The sequence below is a fragment of the Panthera tigris genome, chromosome D4 (genome assembly GCF_018350195.1).
Source record: "Panthera tigris isolate Pti1 chromosome D4, P.tigris_Pti1_mat1.1, whole genome shotgun sequence".
NCBI classification, from domain to species: Eukaryota; Metazoa; Chordata; class Mammalia; order Carnivora; family Felidae; genus Panthera; species Panthera tigris.
Window position 1 is genome coordinate 67,551,314 of NC_056672.1, and position 18,165 is coordinate 67,569,478.

Sequence of the window (18,165 nt, forward strand, 5' to 3'; positions counted from 1 at the left end):
CTTCACTGAAGACTGAAGCCCGCTGGCTGTCAGCAGAACGGTGGCGCCCAGGGGCGACGGCGGTCCGCTTCTTCCACGCCACCTCGGTGTGTTCCAGGCTTGTTTCCTGGACTCACTCGAGGGAGACAGAGCAGCTCTTCGTGTGTAATCAGTAACCCACGGAGTCACCTCCAAACATGAGTGACTTCGAACCAGGCTGCTCCTTAATTTTTTCGGTGGATCAGACAGCAGCCTTCAGTCAGTGGCTGAAGTCACCCTCCGCAGGGTGGGGGTGAGCACGGATGGCGAGGGGCAGGATCCTGCCCTTTCCTTCACTTCTAAGGGGGGGCCCACGGCTCCTAGATGCCCAGACTGCTCTGCTTTTTTCCCCCTCCTTTCTTCCTTCCTTTCTTTTCTCTGAGCCATCACCCTAACCCTGCCTTCTGTCGGTTCGAGTGGGATTGCAGTGTGTTCTTTTTAAGATGGGAGATAAGTGAGTGAACTGTCTCCACAGTTGGGAGAGCCCCTCTCTCATGCTTCCCAGGCAGTAGCAGCCGTGTCCTCAGATCACCAGCACTGCATGAAGAGTGGCAGTCGGGTTTGCCCTCCCTCTAGGGGGAGCTGGAGAGGCAGGGGAGGAAGCTTTACCAGGAAGTCCTGAGGAGTTTGGGAGAATGAAGGGAGAGGAGGAGAGCTGGAGACGATGATGCTGGATATTTATTTTGTTGGTGGGGCATGTGTGTGTGTGTGGTTCTCTTAGCAGGAGGCCGAAGACCCCTCCCACTTGTTCCTGGATGGATTGGAAGCAGCCAAAGATGCCACTGGCGCCCTGGTGGACCGGGTGGATGGTGAACACTGCTTGCTTGATGGAATGTTGGAGGATGAAACCCGGCCGGGGGGATACCATTGTAGTCAATGTGACAGAGTCCTGATGTCCATGCAGGGGCTGCGTTCTCATGAGAGGAGCCATCTGGCCCTGGCCATGTTTACCCGCGAGGACAAGTACAGCTGCCAGTATTGCTCCTTTGTTTCCGCTTTCAGGCACAAGTAAGTGCTATCGAGTGGTCGCAAGCGGGTGACGGGGAGGAGATGCCATAGCGGTCAGCTAGTGCTCGGCTAAGCTAGAGCAGGAGAGGCTTGGAGGAGTCAGAAAGCCCCACTCAAGGTTTGTGCCTGCTGTGTCGTTGGTTACGTTCCCTTGAGCCTCAGTCACCTCGTCTGTCAAATGGGACTGAGAATAGGAGGTTACCTAACATTAACTACGCCTGGCAAATACAGGCGTTTTTTAAATGAGTATTTTGGAGGCACTGCTATGATTTACAAGAGGGAAGACCAGAAAGTAGACAAATGTCCTGGTGTATCTGTCAGACATTCACCCAGAAACTAATCATCAGTTGAGGAAATAAAGTTCCATTTGGGAAACTGAGTGGCCTAAGGAGGTAAAATTAGGACTGTCGACCCATGTGACCAAAGGATCATTGCTTGATCTTGAAAAAGATCTTGAAAAGTAAAGAAGTTACTGATGCCAAAGGGATGCTTGAAGGACAGGGCCAGTGAGGAGGAGAAGGAGCTGCCTGAGGCCCATCACAGCTTTGGAATTGTAGATTTGGGGTGTTGTGTAAGGCTTTCGGGGGTGATGGGAAAAGCGATGGTTCTGAGAAGCAGCCACCGTTTGTTGCCTTTGTCTTTGAACTGTGTAAGAGAGGTACACGTGCAACAATGTGTCCCACCGTCTTGGATGGCGGTGACCGATTGCGAGACTGACCTGCTGTTTATTTTTACGATAATTAAAATAAATGTTGGGCTGTTTGCTTCTCAAAAAGATAAAGTGCAGTTAGTTGTTGAAAGGGAGGAGGAGGCGATGCTTTTACAGAGGGAGGAGGGGTTACAGGCTCTTTATTCTACGGAGCCTCATGGTTCATCTGTGTCATCAGAGCCACTGTGTACCTCTCATGAGTTCAAGAAGTATTTATTCAGCAGCATCTAGCCTGCTTTCTGACACCCCGTAGAATCTCAACAAATCGTAGCGCATACACGGATACGCCCTGTGCTAAGCAATGTGCTGGGGGCGTTGGGAGGGTGGATATAAAGGGGAATACAAAAGATGAAGAGACCATGGTCAGTGCGCTAAGGGAATTTAGGGTCTAGTTGCGTTATAAATCAAGCCAGCGAGCTCACAAATGACTCAGCAAAATAAGGCACATATCTTTCAAAAATACAGCAATAAAATGCTATGAAGCTTCAAAGAAGGGAAGTGATCCACCCACTGTGGAAGAATCGGGAAGGTTTTACGGAGTAGGGAGCATTTGAGTTGAGTCTTAAAGTAGGAAGACAGGACTTGAAGAGTTCGGAAGGGATGTGCAACCTGGAGGAAGGGATGAGAGCATAAGGCTGTGGAGCAGAGTGTGAGGCTTGTGGGGGCCCAGCTGGCGGTCCAATGTCACTAATGTGTAAGTTCTAGGTAAAAGAGTAATGGAAGATAAAGTTTGAATACTTGAGTAGAGACCATATTTGGAGTCTTCGAATGTGGAAATAATACTTTGTCATTTATGGTACTGGCAAAAGGAAGTCTCTGAAAGGAGTAAGTCATAATTGCTAACATTTACTGAGCCTTCCTGTGTGTCAGGCAGCACGCTAAGTGCCTTCAGGTATTATCTCACTTTATTCTTAAATCAGCCCAGCGAGGTGTCGTCCCATGACCGTCTCCATTTTGTGGGTAAGAAAAGTGAGGAGGTTTATGTAACTTGCCAAGGCCACACGGTTTATAAGCCTTAGCTGGGGTTTGATCCCAACCAGCCTGACTCCATAGCTCATGCTCTTGAGTTGAAAAAAAGACGGGAGAGAGCAATTAGAAGGCAGTCATAGTAGCTGATCCAAGAAGTTCGGATGGGACTTTGGGAATGGTTAAAGGAAGTCGGATCTTCATGACTTGGACAAAATGCCTTCATGCAGGGAGTGAGGGATGAGAGACAAAGTAAAGTACAGAGGGCATCTAGGGGTTCAGTCTGGTTGACTGAGAACGGTCGTGTCCTCTATAGAAGCAAGGAAATGAGGAAGAGCGTTAGTTTTGGAGGAGAAAAACTGATGGCTTTGTTTAGGGCTAGTTGAGTTTAAGGAAGCTGAAGGACACCCAGAGGGAGAGGTCCGGAGGCAATTGAAAGTGCTGCTCTGGAGCTCAGGAGAACATTATGTGTTTAAATGGTAAGCAGCACCGATCCCATGTGAGTCATTTAGAAGGGAACCTAGTTCTCTGGGGCACTGGTACAAATTAGAACTTCTTCCCACACCTCATTTGGTAGATTTATTATTTTTTTAGCAATCATTATGAAATACTGGGAGTTCACTATAATTAAATAACTTCTTTATAAGTTGCTCTGGAAGACTGAGGTACAGTGAACATGGTTTTGTTTATCAGAAGGGATGACTGGGCCTTTGGATCACATGACTTTCTTCAAACACACCTGCACTTTGCCTCCATATTTACAAAGGCGTTGGAAACATGACAGTCCGTTGCAAGTAGCTCAAGTACTTTGACACTTCCCTTCCCCTCTTGAGTGTTCCCCACGGATGTAGGACTGAGGTTTAAAAAGAAAGTCCTTTTTAAATGCAAACTTTCTCTAACTCCTTTTTTTTTTGGAAATAAGTTAAAGGACTATTTGATAGGTACTCCTCACTGACTTGGCAGAAAACTTGAATTCTCCATATTTTACCTTTTGTCTTCGGATGCCCTCTTCCAATTCTACATGCTTCTAGAGAAGGGAAAATGAGGGTTTACTATGGCCTGTTTGCACTGCCAGGTCTCTCAATCCAAAAAGGCTCTTGATCTCTTCCTTCCCTTAGCCTCCCCTCCCTTTGGAACAGGTGCGGCCACTCTTGCCATTTTTGTTGTTGTTTTGGGTAAGCATTGCCCTTGGAAAGTAACAAAATGACTTTGAACACCTTAGAAATGGGATTGCTAGAAAAGGGCAGTGAGAAAATACATGTAATTGATAATCCTGTCATTTTTCTTTCTCTTCTGTTTCTCTGCCACATCAAGTTTGGATCGCCACATGCAAACCCACCACGGACACCATAAACCATTCCGATGCAAACTCTGCTCCTTCAAGTCCTCCTATAACAGCCGGCTGAAAACACATATACTCAAAGCTCATGCTGGTGAGTTAGGCTCCCTGATGCACAGGTTCTCTGAATTGGAAATCCAGTGGTCTTCCCTGAGTGAAATTCAGTCTCCTGTCCCACACATGAGAAGGTTTTCTTGACGTGGTTGCGTGCTCATTTCTATTTTAGTATATGTGCTGCCGAAGCGAGCACTGCTCATTTCTATTTTAATCTAATGAAGAAACACAAAGAAAACTTATAGAATCACCCAAAACCAAAATGCTACCAAGCCCACGTCACCCATGTCATAGTTGATTAATGCTACTAACAGGTTTTGGTTTTTAGAGGAATTTCTAAATCACCCAGCCCTTCTAATGGAAATGCATGAATTGTTACATCCACTAAAGATAATTCCCAACTAAAATAAAAGTATAATCTTGAGGAAGTTCAGAGGGACAAAGTACTCAAGACATGTGAGATTTCTCACGAGATGCCCATTGATATGTTGCTGTACATCAGATAAGAAATGACTGTGGGTCATGAGTGTCCAGGAACTTTGTTGGTCTCTGTAACTCTGTTGTTCCATCTCATTGCGCTTGCCTCACGGGCATCCCTCACCTGTCAGGCTCTGCACTAAGCATGCTATATTCATCACACTATTTAATCCTCATGACAGTCCTAAAGGGTGGGTGGTGTTGTCACCCTTCATGTCATATGAGGATACAGAGACTCAAAATTAAGTGACCTATTCAAGGCCATATAGATCATTCACTAATAATTTGACTCCAGAACAAAAACCTACATCCTTATCACTGACAAGATGCTGCTGTTCTCTCTTTTTTGCATGTGATGGAGGATGCCCACAGGTAGCAAATCAGAGCTCAGCCAAGAGAGGAAAGAGGTGTCCTGCAGGAAAGGCAGTGGAGTGGGGTCTGGGGGCCTCTCTGTGGTGTCGTCAGTCACTCGCAGAAGCCCAGCTCCACAGCACCCCGTGGCCCTCTCAGGTTTGGACCACCTTTCCTGGTGTTGGGTCCTGTTGGTCTGGCTTAATGGAGTAAAGCCACTGAGGCCATCCAGCTGCCCTACGCCCCACTGGGCTGCGGATGGGATGGGGAGACTGGCTATATGGACTTCGGTTCGTCTGTTAGTATTTTTATATTTTCAGGAAAATTCTCCTAAAGGCTATGGAGTAAGAAGCTTCAGGGTTCAAACCACTACTTCCTAATGTGTGTATATTGTAAATTATTCAGTTGGGACACCATCCTGGGGAGTTTTTCTCATAGGTCTCCTTGTCAAAAGCACTTTAAGCAGTAGGAGTTGGGTAAATGATTTGGCCTCTGGGAAGGACTTGAAAAGAGTGCCAGAGGCTGCCTGCTGACTCCAGGGCACTGAGCTGACCAAGCAGACTGGCCTTCTGTACTCACTGGTTGGCGAGAAGGAAGCCTTCAGAAAGCGGGAAGTGGGGTGGGGACGCAGTGTAATTTGTTTCTCTGCACACCTTGGAACCTTGGTGTCCATGGCATGGCTTTTAGCCACTGAGAGTGGCTTGACTTAGAGAAAGCCAAACACATTTTCCAGAACTCTTGACTCCTCTTGTCTATTCTGGATGGATTGTTTTATTTTAAAGGGTGGAAATCCTATAGTCTGATCGGATAATCTGGGTTTGAATTCTCTTTTTATGATGTCCTACTTGCAACTACCCAACCAGGTTCATGTGGCAGGCTTGCATTAAAAATTTTTTAAATGGACTAAGGAAGGCAATAGTGTTATAATACAGTCATTAATGTATATGAACATCTACATGTGTATAATATTTTGTAATTGATATTATATATATTCATATTTATCATAGTAATAAACACCATTGTTCACAAGCCGCCATTATCCTGACTCCTGGATAACAGCTGGGGCGACAAGTGACTGATGTTCTTGTTTGGGTCATCTGACTGTGAACTTCTCCTCTGCCTTGGGCTATAGCTCGTTGCATCACTCAAGGTTCTCCGTAGTTCTCTTCAAGGCTTTCTTGGCCGTACATGCTCTGGGAGTCGTCAGCGGTAAAGCAGAGGCTTAAGGCAGAATTGGAGATGCTGTGCTCACTTCACGTGGGAAACCACTTAGTGATTTTCAAGGTGGCCGGGAAGCAACCGCCTGAGCTCAGTACAAGCAGGGGCAGGGGTTTCCCTTCTCATCTCACAGGTCGTTTCCACTGGCCTGCAAGACTTTCATTGCTAGAGGTCTTTTCTGCTCCTTTTTTTCCCTCCTCTTCCTTCTCTTTCCTCTCCTCCGGTTTTAAAACTTCACCTTAAAAATGAATGTGGAAAAACTCATGCTCATTAGAGAAATTTTGGAAATGAAAGAAATAGCCAGTCACCCATAATCTTATTATCTGAAGACCACTGTTGTTAACATTTGATAACATTTCCTTTCAACCTCTATAATGATTTTTTAACAGTTGTGATTATCACTTAATCTACAATATATTGTGCCTTTTTATTTGTTTTTCTGAGTGTCAGGATTTTATTTTATTTTATTTTTTTTTGCTGCTTTTTATATTATAAATTCTTATATATTCCACCCTTTAAAATATTTATAAATTCTTCAAGAATTTATTTTAATGAATGATCATTCATCAAGAAGCTGTGTTGGTGTTTACTTAATTGTTTCCATACTCCTGGAAATCCCTATGTATTAAAGGGTATTTTCTAGGGCCACCTGGGTGGCTCAGTCGGTTAAGTATCCGATTTCAGCTCAGGTCATGATCTCACGGTTTGTGAGTTCGGGCCCCGTGTCAGGCTCTGTGCCGACAGCTCAGAGCCTGGAGCCTGCTTCAGATTCTGTGTCTCCCTCCCTCTCTCTGCCTCTTCCCTTCTTGCACTCTGTCTCTCTCTGTCTCTCAAAAATAAACATTAAAGAAAATTAAAGAATATTTTCTTAATAGGAACTCTGAGAAGTGCAGCTATCTAGCTGCAAACGTGAGCATTCTAAGCCTATTGTCATAAGAAAACAAAATTGCTTTCTGAGTCCATGTAACCAGTGTTTGTCCGACAACATAAGCATGCCCGTTTCACAGCCTGGCTTTTTAAAATGTGGTTAATTTAAAAGCTGACTTGGGGCAAAGGTAAATCATTGTCTCGTTGGATCGTAGTAATCTGTGCCATAGTTCAGTGGTATAAAAATAATTAAAAATGCCTACTTTTACTGAAATGTCCTGTTTATAGAAGAATATTGGAGATACACACACACACGTTTATACATATACAACTATCTTTCTCTCTTTTAAAGAAATGACTTCAGGCGCCTGGGTGGCTCAGTCAGTTATGCATCTAACCCTTAATTTTGGCTCAGGTAATGATCTCATGGTTCATGAGATCAAGCCCTGTGTTGGGTGCCGCACTGACAGTGTGGAGCCTGCTTGGGATTCTCTCCCTCTCCTTTCTCTCTGCCCTTTCCCCATGCATGCATGCTCTCTTGCTCGCTCTCTCTCTCTCTCTCTCCCCTCTCCTCTCCTCAAAATAAATAAATAAAACTTAAAGAAAAAAAGAAATGACTTATTTTTACTCATTTCTGCACTATTGATCAGGTAGGAACATGGAGTTTTATGCTGAGGTTTATGAACTGGTACAAAAACAAACAAAAAAACCCCTAAAAAACTAGGATGTGTGGAATTGAGGAGGTGTATAGTCAGCAAAGATGTAAAGAATGAAAATAGCACAACAGAGTTTGTGCTTAGTTACCTTGTGCTTGGAAAGCCCCTGATAGGCTCTTGGAGTAAGAATTAAGCATATTATATTCTGCAGATGATAAAAAGCGCCCTGGAATGAAAGCCAACATGGTCCTTTCAAGTGGAGAGAGGGAGAACGAGAGACTGGGACACCTTTCTGAAGGAGGGATCATGGGCATTTGGTTTCACTCCCTGTTGGGGAATCAGTTCATAGGCTCATCCCTGTAAGTAGAGCACGAAATGAAGAGGGACCAGGTCACTTGATCACAGAACTCATTGAAGAGTTTCAATCCCAGAGGAGTGTTGTGTTTGTGGGAAGGGGCAGGTAGTTGGTCCGTGAGGGCTTCTTAGACCATGAAGTTGCAGAGATACTTCTCTCTTCTCTCGCGTGACTTAACTATGTCATTTTGTTTTCCACCCCACCTTATACCCTTCCCTCTTTTTCGTGTTCTGCCCCTTCCCGCCATCGTCTTCCAGGTGAACATGCCTACAAGTGTTCTTGGTGCTCGTTTTCCACCATGACAATCAGCCAGTTGAAGGAACACTCCCTCAAGGTCCACGGAAAAGCCCTGACCCTCCCCAGGCCACGGATTGTCAGTCTGCTCTCCTCACACGCTCACCACTCCTCCCAGAAAGCCACCCCTGCCGAAGAAGTAGAAGACTCTAATGGTAATGTTGGGCTCCCAAGCCCCAGCTAACCACCTAAGGTTGAGGAGGGCTGGGATCAATTGCCAGTCATTCTTTCTAGAGGAAAATCGTATACAAAAACCTGACGGTTCAAGTGAAGGAAGAAATGTGGAAAGGTTGAAACCATAGAGAAATTGGAGTGGGAAGGTGAAGTGCCCTCGGTGAGTGTCTGGTGCCACGGCAGAAATGTCAGTCTAGACTCACGCGAGTGTTGGCTGTGTGGGTGGACTAGCGTTGGGAGTCTTCCGTGTGGTTGCAAGCAAGAAAGTGGATAGGACGCCAGGCAGACTTATTTCGTTGTTTACTTAGTTACTTACTTATGTCCCGTCTTGTTTCAAAGAGCAAAACAAAAACAAAACCCATGAAGTATGTCTGGGTGCCCCTCTCCACTCTACAGGACACAGAGGAGGAGAGGGAAGGGGGAGTGGATGGGGCAAGTATGTCTGATTCCGTCACAGGATAATTTGGGGGTAATGTGATTTCTTAGAGCCAGAGGATGTTGAGGAAGTAGCAGTTGGGAGGAGAGTCTAACTGCCCAGGCTTGGAGCTTCAGAAGAAATACAGGAAGCCATGGAGGACTCTCCTCACTGGCCGCGTACCCAAAGCTGTAGGGTGTGGGTGGAGCAAAAGGCTGGTTTATTGTTTTGACCAGACCAAGAAAAACAGAGGCGTTTTGGTCGTTCGGCTTTACCTCAGGTGACTGCGGAATCAGGTGCTTAGGACAGCAGGAAGTATGCAGATTCTCAGGGATGTGGAAGACCTGAGAGCTGCTCCTTCCCTGCCTCTCGTGCTCGAATCCCCTTTGCAGCACCTCCAGTAACCAGACATCTACTACCAGCTCGAGTTCCTCCCAGTCTGGGAACGAACTGTTCCCAAGGTCTACTGTTTCATTCTTGGGAGGAGCTTAGTGGGACTGGAAGGAAAGTTCATGGGCTCTTTGCAACAAAGGCTTGGCTTTGAGTCTGACTTCTCTCAATGCCAGTTGTGTTTTCCCGGGCAGTCTTCTGCATGCACATAGAATCGGATAACGATACTCCCTCCACTGATTATCTTGAGAGATTAAGGAGAAAAGGCACACGCATTAAACGCCCAGCACATCTGACACATGGTGGGCATTTAATAAATGGTCATTTCATTGCTGTGATTTTCATCCTTTCATTGCACTTTTGGCCTTTGGGGCCATTTCTAACAAGTATGAATTTGGAGTTATCTAAAGGTTTAAAAAGATAGTCTCTTCAGGTAACCTGCAGATCTGACAGCCCACCATGTCAACGTGGTCTGATTATCAGCTTATCAAGAATCAACGAATAATCTTCCTTCGTCAGGTCTGCAGAAAGACAGTTGTGGAAGGAGAAGGGAAGGGGAGTTCCGAGACTAGAGCTGCCTTTATTGAGTTAGGGAACTTGGTGGCCTCGCCTTTTCAGTCATCAAATGCTGTGTTAAACACAAGTGCTCCTTACCAGTATTCCTGTCTTAAAGGACTTTGGTTTAACAAGGATAGGCTTTGTTATTATGACTGTGGCTTGTAATAAAGTGAATCTTCTCAATTGCTGTGTATTAGTTTAAAGTATAGGAGGAAGTCTGGTGCATATTGTTGTTGTTTTCTTGGAAAACTTGGAGTCTCAGAACTGGGGGTTGGGGGCGGGGGATGAGGCAGGGAGCACATGTGAAATAGGACCTTGAGATTCTCTTCATCGGAAGAGATTGGTACGCCACAACATAGGGCAAAATATCATTGGACGTAAATTGTAGGATATTTATTAACTTGGTTTTTAATTAAGTGTGTTCATATGAAATGGATGCTATACCTGCGGAGCCATTTGGGTGAAATTGATCCGTCCACACCCCATTTCCAGCAAGGGCTTTTCCTGGGACCTTTGTCTCAATGGCACGCCTTTTTTTCCCCTTTGTCCTCCTCCCTTGAAAGGTGGGCCTCAGTCACAGGGCAAGGGAATCCCACAGATCCCTCACTGTACCCGAGACCTTACTCTGGCAAGAAGCTGCACTGGGCACGGAAGAAGCATAAATGAACACAGAATGATTCTGGTCCTCTGACAGCTTAAGACCAAACATATAGAGGAGACTGTCAGCATGGTTTTGAACCAACCATAACCCTAAGCCTGAGGTCTAACCTTTTTGGGGAGTGATTTCAGATTCTTGGAAGATGAGGTCAGGACCTTGAGGTGGGTGGTTGCAGAAACATGATGGTAGGATATTAACTTTCTGCTGAACACAGAGAGTCTGTCTTTATTCGAGCACAGGAAGATAATTTGCAATATATAAAAGTGTTTTCTTTTCCCTTCTGTAGAAAGAACACAGCGACCGTGAAAGCCCTTGGTGGCAGCTCTCGTAGTGAGGCCCACACAGAAGTCATTGGACCTACACCATTTTTAATGTATATAAATAACCTTTATCAATGGGTCAGCGATGATTAGTTTAATTTGATTTAAAAAAAAAAAAAAGCTCGATTAGAAGGCGGGTAAACAGAAAGAAGACATCAAATGGGCTATTCTCATGAGCGAGTAACTCCATGGAAAGAGTAATAGTTTATTCGTTTAATAAATATTGTCTTGAACCGTTGCCGTGGGTCTTGCCTAGTTTTAGATGGCCAGGAATGACCAAAGAGGTTCGAGACTGGGGTGACTATTTGCTAGGGGGCTGAGTGGTGGATTCCTAGAAACGACTAAGTCTGGGGCATGAAAAAACAGCTGTGGGGCTAGACAGTAGCCTGTAAATCATGCCTTGAATGGTGTTTGAAACACGCATGTGAAATCCAATTGCACATTTTAATAGGGAGAAGCTGTGGGGCTGTTGGCTCTCAGTTCGGGTTTCCCACACTGCAGATGCCAGGACATTGTGAACACAGGCACCGAAAATGTGTTGCAGGCCTGGGGGGAGTAGAGATCCATAAAACCAGGGAAATCACCAGTGTGTCCTTGGCTTTCCGATTCCCTAGCGAGGGATGTGAATAAAACTAGTTGACATGCTCACTGTTATTTGCAGTGGTCAAATGCTTGCAGTCTTGAGAGCGAGCCAGTCTTCTCTGGCAAGAGGAGACAGGCTGAGAAAAGAAGGTTCTTCCAAAGCTGCTTTCCCTCCCAGCCCGGAGGGAGGGAGGGAGGGAGGGGATCCGAGAGAAGGTGGAGGGGAGGCTTCACCCAGCTGCCTGGCCACACACCGGTTCTGTACATAAACAGGGCTCTTGGTCTCTGGGCTGTCAGTCTTGACATGTTTCACCAGCACAAGAATCCTTTCTACATTCTCTGCGATCAGTTGTTGGAAGGAAAAGCAACGGTGGTTCTGTGTGTAGGATAATGGGAAATGACACATAATTGCTATTCTAAACAATGCATTAAGGGGAAATCATAAGGTTGTCAACAAAAGGAAGTGCATTCTGTGTATGTGTTTACTGGGTTCCTTCTGCCTTATAAAATATAGGACTGGTTTTATCACGCTTTTTCCAAGTCTCTGCATTCAGTACAGAAAAATACATAGATACGCACCTCTATAAAATCACAAAGAAACTAGCATAGCAGAGTTTAGTTAGGAGATTTGTTTGGGTCTCAGAAGCTGCACGATACATGGGCAGCGGCCATGTCATTTAAAGTTGAGCTATATGCTTTGTAAGTCAGGCCAGTGGTGACATTTCCTTGTTCTCCTCCCTTGAATTTTCCCGAAAGAACAGATTATTTTGTTTCTTCTGTCTACCCAGATATGCTGTGTGGAACTGCCGACTTTAGGAATAGCCACTGTGATGTGTTTAAAACAAAAATTAAGACACTAAGACCAGGTACAAGATAAATAAGGTGAATGAGAATAACATGGTTCTTCAGTCAACCTAGGGAAAACACCATGAACTTTTGGTCATGCTACCTTTTTCTCTTTACAGTGTGGGTCTCGATATAGTCTGCCCAATGGGGGAAGTCTATATGCTGTTAGGAATTAGCAGAAAAATGTTGTAAGGAGCTTTGTGATTTTTTTTTTTTTCTGTTAGTAGAAGATTTTCTGTTAGAACTTTTCAGTTGGCTTTTCTATTCTTTTTTTTTAAATTATAAACATTTTTTAATGTTTTTTTAATGTTTATTTTTGAGAGAGAGAGAGAGAGAGAGAGAGAGAGAGAGAGCGCGAACACAAGCAGGGGAGGGGCAGAGAGAGACGGAGACACAGAATCGGAAGCAGGCTCCAGGCTCTGAGCTGTCAGCACAGAGCCCGACGTGGGGCTCTAACTCGTGAACCACGAGATCATGACCTGAGCCCAAGTTGGGCACTCAACCGACTGAGCCACCCAGGCGCCCCTACTCTGGTAACTCTTCTATTGATGATTTCCTCAGTGCTCTGTTGCACTCATGGGTATGCTGTTGGTTCTGTCCCCTGGTTTCTAATGGGGACAGTTAGGTATAAGTACATACTGAATACTTCTTTTGAATGACCAGCGGTTTCTTGGAGACATCACAATTTTCAATTCAGTTAATTTATATTGAGTCCCTTATGTCTAAGTAACCCCACAGAACCAAATTGTAGGGGGGTACATTTATTTCATTCCCATTTAAGAGTAAAGTTCAAGAGGCAAATCTCGTAAAGATGAACCCTCAGAGACTGCTTTAACAGAGATTTTTCTGATATATTCTGTGAGAGGAAAAGATCTACCTTGATGAAGTGTTTTAAACAGGTCATTGTTCCCTGTATAACCACACCTTCTCTAGAGGTGGGAAACCGAAGGTTGAAACACGGTATAAGCCTTTCTAACTCTCAGAAGGACACGGGAAGTGCAGGAGAGCTGGAGAGGTGTGACGTTATTAGTGTGGTCACCTGGTAGCAGAGCCAAATGTACACAGTCGTTGACCCTGGAGGTGGCTGGCTTGTTCTCCGGATCTTTGAAAAAAACAAAAAACAAAGCAAAACAAAATCGTGTTTAGTTGCAGTGAAATCCAAATCCAGAGAAGCTGTAGAATGAAACTGACCAACAGAACTCCTGGGTCAGTAACCTCTTCTACCCCCAAATTTTACCCGTCAGGATTTTAACACAACGTATTGGTTAGAAGAGATGCTTTTTAGGAGACTTATACTGGGTAATTTATAGATAAGCCAGGGATGGGCAAACTTTTTCTGGAAAAGGCCAGATAGAAAATATTTCCAGCTTTGTGAGCCATATAACCATAAACACTGTGTAAGTAAATGGACTTGGATGTGTTCCAATAAAACTTTATGTACAAAAACAGGGAAGGCCCAGATTTGGCTTCTGGGCAGTGCGTCGCTGACCTCTGCCCTAGGTAACTGGGGGAGGAGAGTGGGGATTACAGCAATACCCATGAAATTAATCCAGTCTTTAATAAATGTCATTATAACCTTTATATTTAACGTGGAATAGTCCTAGATGCCACCTAAAACATAACTTGACCTAAATATATTCTTTATTTCATATGTGAAAGGTAGGGCATTAGATGGAATTTTTTAAATATTAGCCCGTGAATTCCATTTAAGCTTAAAGGAAAATCTTCTCTAAGAATTATGTTGAGTCTAGCGCCAAGCTATCAACTCATTTAACCTTGACTGCGGCAATACTTGACACTTAAAAATTAAGATCTGAGATGCCTGCTTTTCAAAGAGAAGCTTTTCAGATTTCTAAATAGGTCAGACATAAAATTCAACCTTTAAGAGGATCCAATTAGTTGCTAGGGCATCAGACCTTCCACACAGGTTCCAATTGCAATCAGATTTCTCTTGGGGTGAAAGAAAGAAGAGGTGGTTTCTTTAAAAATGACAATAATGAAATGGAGACTCTAGAGTGAATAATTCTGAAGCATAAAGATTTACACCATTTCTAGCACCTGGGATACAAGGCATAATTTTAATGTCTTGACCATAATTTTTAATAGGTTCTGCTGGTCACAAAATTACCTGACCAGAGAATACTAACCTTCCCTTTTTGACATCAGACTTTCTACATTAAAACATGATCTAGAGTTTATTTTAATGCTTCTTATGAAGAATGGCATTTCTACTAGAAAGATTTAGAGGTTTGCAGCTCCAGTGGTGCAGTGGTACAGATGATTCTGTATCTTCTGTTACACGCCCAGCAATCTTTGGACGTGAAGCTGTTAGAACTTGGTGTCAGTGGCAAATTCGAAACCTCCAGAATCACCACCACCCCGAAGTCGAGTATCATGTGAAAGACCCTTCCCAGAGAACCCACCTGCCTGAGATTTCTGTGACTTTTTGAATTAGCCACAGTTTCATGTGCCAAGGATTAAAGAACATTTCAAGTGTAAGCTTTCTGTGTCCTGGGAACTTAGTCAACTAACCCATCTCCCTCTTCTCATGCCAAGAAAAACATTTGTTCATCAGAAATGTAAGCATATACTACTGAACTCATTCGGAGGTAGTTCCTAGCAACGCTGGAGTTTGCTGCATAATTCCACATCTGATTTTTGCATCTTTTGGTGGTTGGCTTAGATATTACCTTAAGTCTCCTAGAACCTACATTGTGGGAAGTAACTAAAAGAAAGAAGAAATCTGCTTTATTCTTTGGCAGAAAATATATTCTGCCGTTGATCAAATCCTCTAACACCACTCACCTTGGTCTTTTTTGGAAAGAAAGAATTTTCCTGGTCTTCTCATTGCCTGCGTCAATTTTTCTTTCCCTGGAACTGGAGCTAGATATTTTAGCCCAATTATATTTGATATAAAATCCTTCAAACTCTTCTTGAGACTTGTGATTCTATAGGCCTTCTCCTGTCTTTCAAATATTGTTCTGCACTAGAGGATTTTACTCAAGCAGAAGGGAAGGGTATTGGATTTGGGGGAACCAGCAAGAATGAGCCATGATTCAGAGGTAGAGATCCTAGGACAGTCTTGCTGGATCCAGCAGAAGGTATGTCCTGAGCAAGATGAGTATGTGAAAAAGAATGTTTTTTTTTCCCTGTGTAGAGATGGGAAGAAGATGCTAGAAATAATCTTTTAGAAACAACTATTAGTTATTTTTAAAAATAAATGATATGAGTTTTGATGGTACAGCCCAGGAAAGCATGTGCAGATGATACACACATTTTCTTGACTCGTTCATCATCCTAAAGACTATTCCTGTGGAAAAAATCCCAGTGGTGATGGTTAAATAAAAATGGCAAGGTAAGTAATGGCCAAAGTGACATGAGAGGTTCAGGTAGGAGGGTCTGCTTGCTTTTTGCTGGATTCAGTCCCTTGTAGTCTGTGCCCAGGAAGGGATAACTTCCTGTCATAGGGGCTTTTTACTTTGCAAGCAGTTTCAGAGTCATGAACTTGAGTACAGGGCCCAGCTAAGGTTTTATTTACCAGTATACTGCTCTTCGAGATGTCATTCAAGGGTTAGGTTCTTCAGCTTCCTCAGGGACACAGAATATTCTTAGATGACTCATGCAAGCCACTCTCCTTATGTCATCTTTTATTTTCATGCGCTGTGAGCCCTCCACCAAGGCGACAGTGATAGCTAGTCCAGCATCAGGGCCTTCTAAAGAACCCCTTAATCTAGTCCTTTGCTTTTAAGCATCGCTGGCTATTTTTTCCTCCTTGACCAGTTTGAAAGTCATTCATTCTGGTTTTGCGATAAAGGGTTCTACATGTCTCTTGTTTAGTTTCTAAGTGATAAAATTAATCATGATTTTTATTCTTTAAATGCTGCTGATTGCCTCAAATTTGTCATCTGATTTAATGTGCCTGATGAATCAGAGGTACAAATTATTAGTCTCATTTTATAGCAAAGGAAACTAATACACAGAGGAGCAAAATGGTGAGTCCAAGAGTCCTAAAACACTTATGCCCTTAATCTTTGTGTCATCTCATGGGAGTCTTGTAGCAGAAATGCACATCCATACATGATCCAGAGTGGCTAAGATCCAACTGCCTCTTCTATGTTTGGAGACCCTGAAATCTTCCAAACAAAACTAGAGGCAAGTTTTTATTATTGACTGATATTTAGAGCTTAAATTGTTGGATATACAGATAGCATTCAGTTAGAAGCACAGAATAGAATGAAGTTGGAAATGGTACATTTGGATTTCAATAGTTCTAGCCATGGAGAGAAGAAATGGAAAGGTCATGGAGGGCTTCTTGGAAGAGGTAGGGCTCAGGCTGGGCCTTGAAGGATACATGAGTTTTACCCAGGTAGGAGGCAGTCCATTCAAGGTGGGAAGAGTATCAGAAGTGAGGAAACCTACAGAAGGAGGGATCCTAGGACACAAAGAGACCAGGCTGGCTAGAATGGAGGGTGTATGTTCCTGAGAAGGCAGTTGGTGAGGTGAGGGGAGGTAGAGCCAGACTACAGTGGTACTTAGTACTAGGAAGAGGTCTTTAAATTAAAGATGCAGGCTGGGGGTGCCTGGGTGGCTCAGTCGGTTGAGTGACCGACTTCAGCTCAGGTCATGATCTCACGGTCTGTGAGTTCAAGCCCTGCGTCGGGCTCTGTGCTGACAGCTCAGAGCCTGGAGCCTGCTTCGGATTCTGTGTCTCCCTCTCTCTCTGCCCCTCCCCCGCTCATGCTCTGTCTCTCTCTCTCTGTCAAAAATAAACATGAAAAAAAATTAAAAATAAATAAATAAATAAAGATGCAGGCTGAACAGGGAAGACCAGTAGCAACAACAGCAAGGGCTCTGGCTCCTTTGGAAGCAGGAGAGTACTTTTGAACTAGAGGGACAATCAGCTAGCATCTGTAGTCTTTGAGAATGAATGTGGATTATAAATACTCATGAATAGGGGTGCCTGGGTGGCTCAGTTGGTTAAGCATCCGACTTCGGGTCAGGCCATGATCTCACAGTCCATGAGTTTGAGCCCCGCGTCGGGCTCTGTGCTGACAGCTCAGAGCCTGGAGCCTGCTTCGGATTCTATGTCTCTTTCTCTCTCTGACCCTCCCCTGTTCATGCTCTGTCTCTCTCTGTCTCAAAAATAAATAAACATTTTTTAAAAAATTACACTTAAAAAAAAAAAAGAAATACTCATGAATATTAGTTCTCCTCTTTTCAGATGACTACCATAGATTGAGGCAGCTGGGTGGCTTAGTCGGTTAAGCATCTGACTTCGGCCTAGGTCATGATCTCATGGTTCATTAGTTGGAGCCCCGTATCAAGTTCTCTGCTGTCAGCACAGAGCCTGCTTCGGATCCTCTGTGCCCCTTGCTCTCTGCCCCTCCCCCACTCATTCATTCTCTCTGTCTCTCTCTCTCCCTCCCTCTCCCCCCTCCCTCCCTCACTTTCAAAAATAAACATTGAAAAAGTATAGTTTAAAAAAAATGCCTGCATAGATTATTCGTTTTGATTACAAAAGTAACACCTACTCACAATTAAGGAATAGCTTCATGGCAATACATAACATAAAATACTAGCCTTAATGCCAGCCTTTTCGTTTCAGTACCTGAATTAATCTCTATTAACAGTTTGCCGTAGAGTCCTCTAGTGTTTGTTCTATGCATATAAACATAGGTTCTATGCATATAAACATAGGGACCATAATATACAAACCATTTTTTTTCATGTTTTTCCTCTCACTTGATAAGTTCTATCATTGCTTGACTCTTGATATTTTAAAATACGAAAGTCTGTATCTCAAAACAAACAAAAATGATTCCCCTTCATAAAATAAATATTGTGTACTTATAAATGTTTCCATTATGTATGGGGGGGGATGTGTTTAGGTTGGGATTCTCAGAATTAGAT

At 43.8% G+C, this 18,165-nt stretch overlaps 1 protein-coding gene across 9 annotated transcripts in view; it reads left to right on the top strand.

The window, feature by feature from the left end:
• Positions 1–18,165, top strand: part of ZNF462 (zinc finger protein 462) — a 144,576-nt gene that overhangs the window by 73,904 nt on the left and 52,507 nt on the right. For 6 of the 9 annotated variants that reach the window (XR_006210392.1, XM_042963821.1, XM_042963822.1 and 3 more), the window contains 3 exons: positions 923–1,026; positions 4,016–4,134; positions 8,276–8,467. Coding sequence is in view for 8 of the 9 variants with exons in the window: in XM_042963821.1 (XP_042819755.1) it covers positions 923–1,026; positions 4,016–4,134; positions 8,276–8,467 (415 nt within the window). In the remaining variant the exon portion in view is untranslated. Of the gene's footprint in view, positions 1–739; positions 1,027–4,015; positions 4,135–8,275; positions 8,468–10,793; positions 11,041–18,165 lie in introns of those variants that run through there. The other 3 variants (XM_042963824.1, XM_042963825.1, XM_042963826.1) reach the window with 3 other exon arrangements.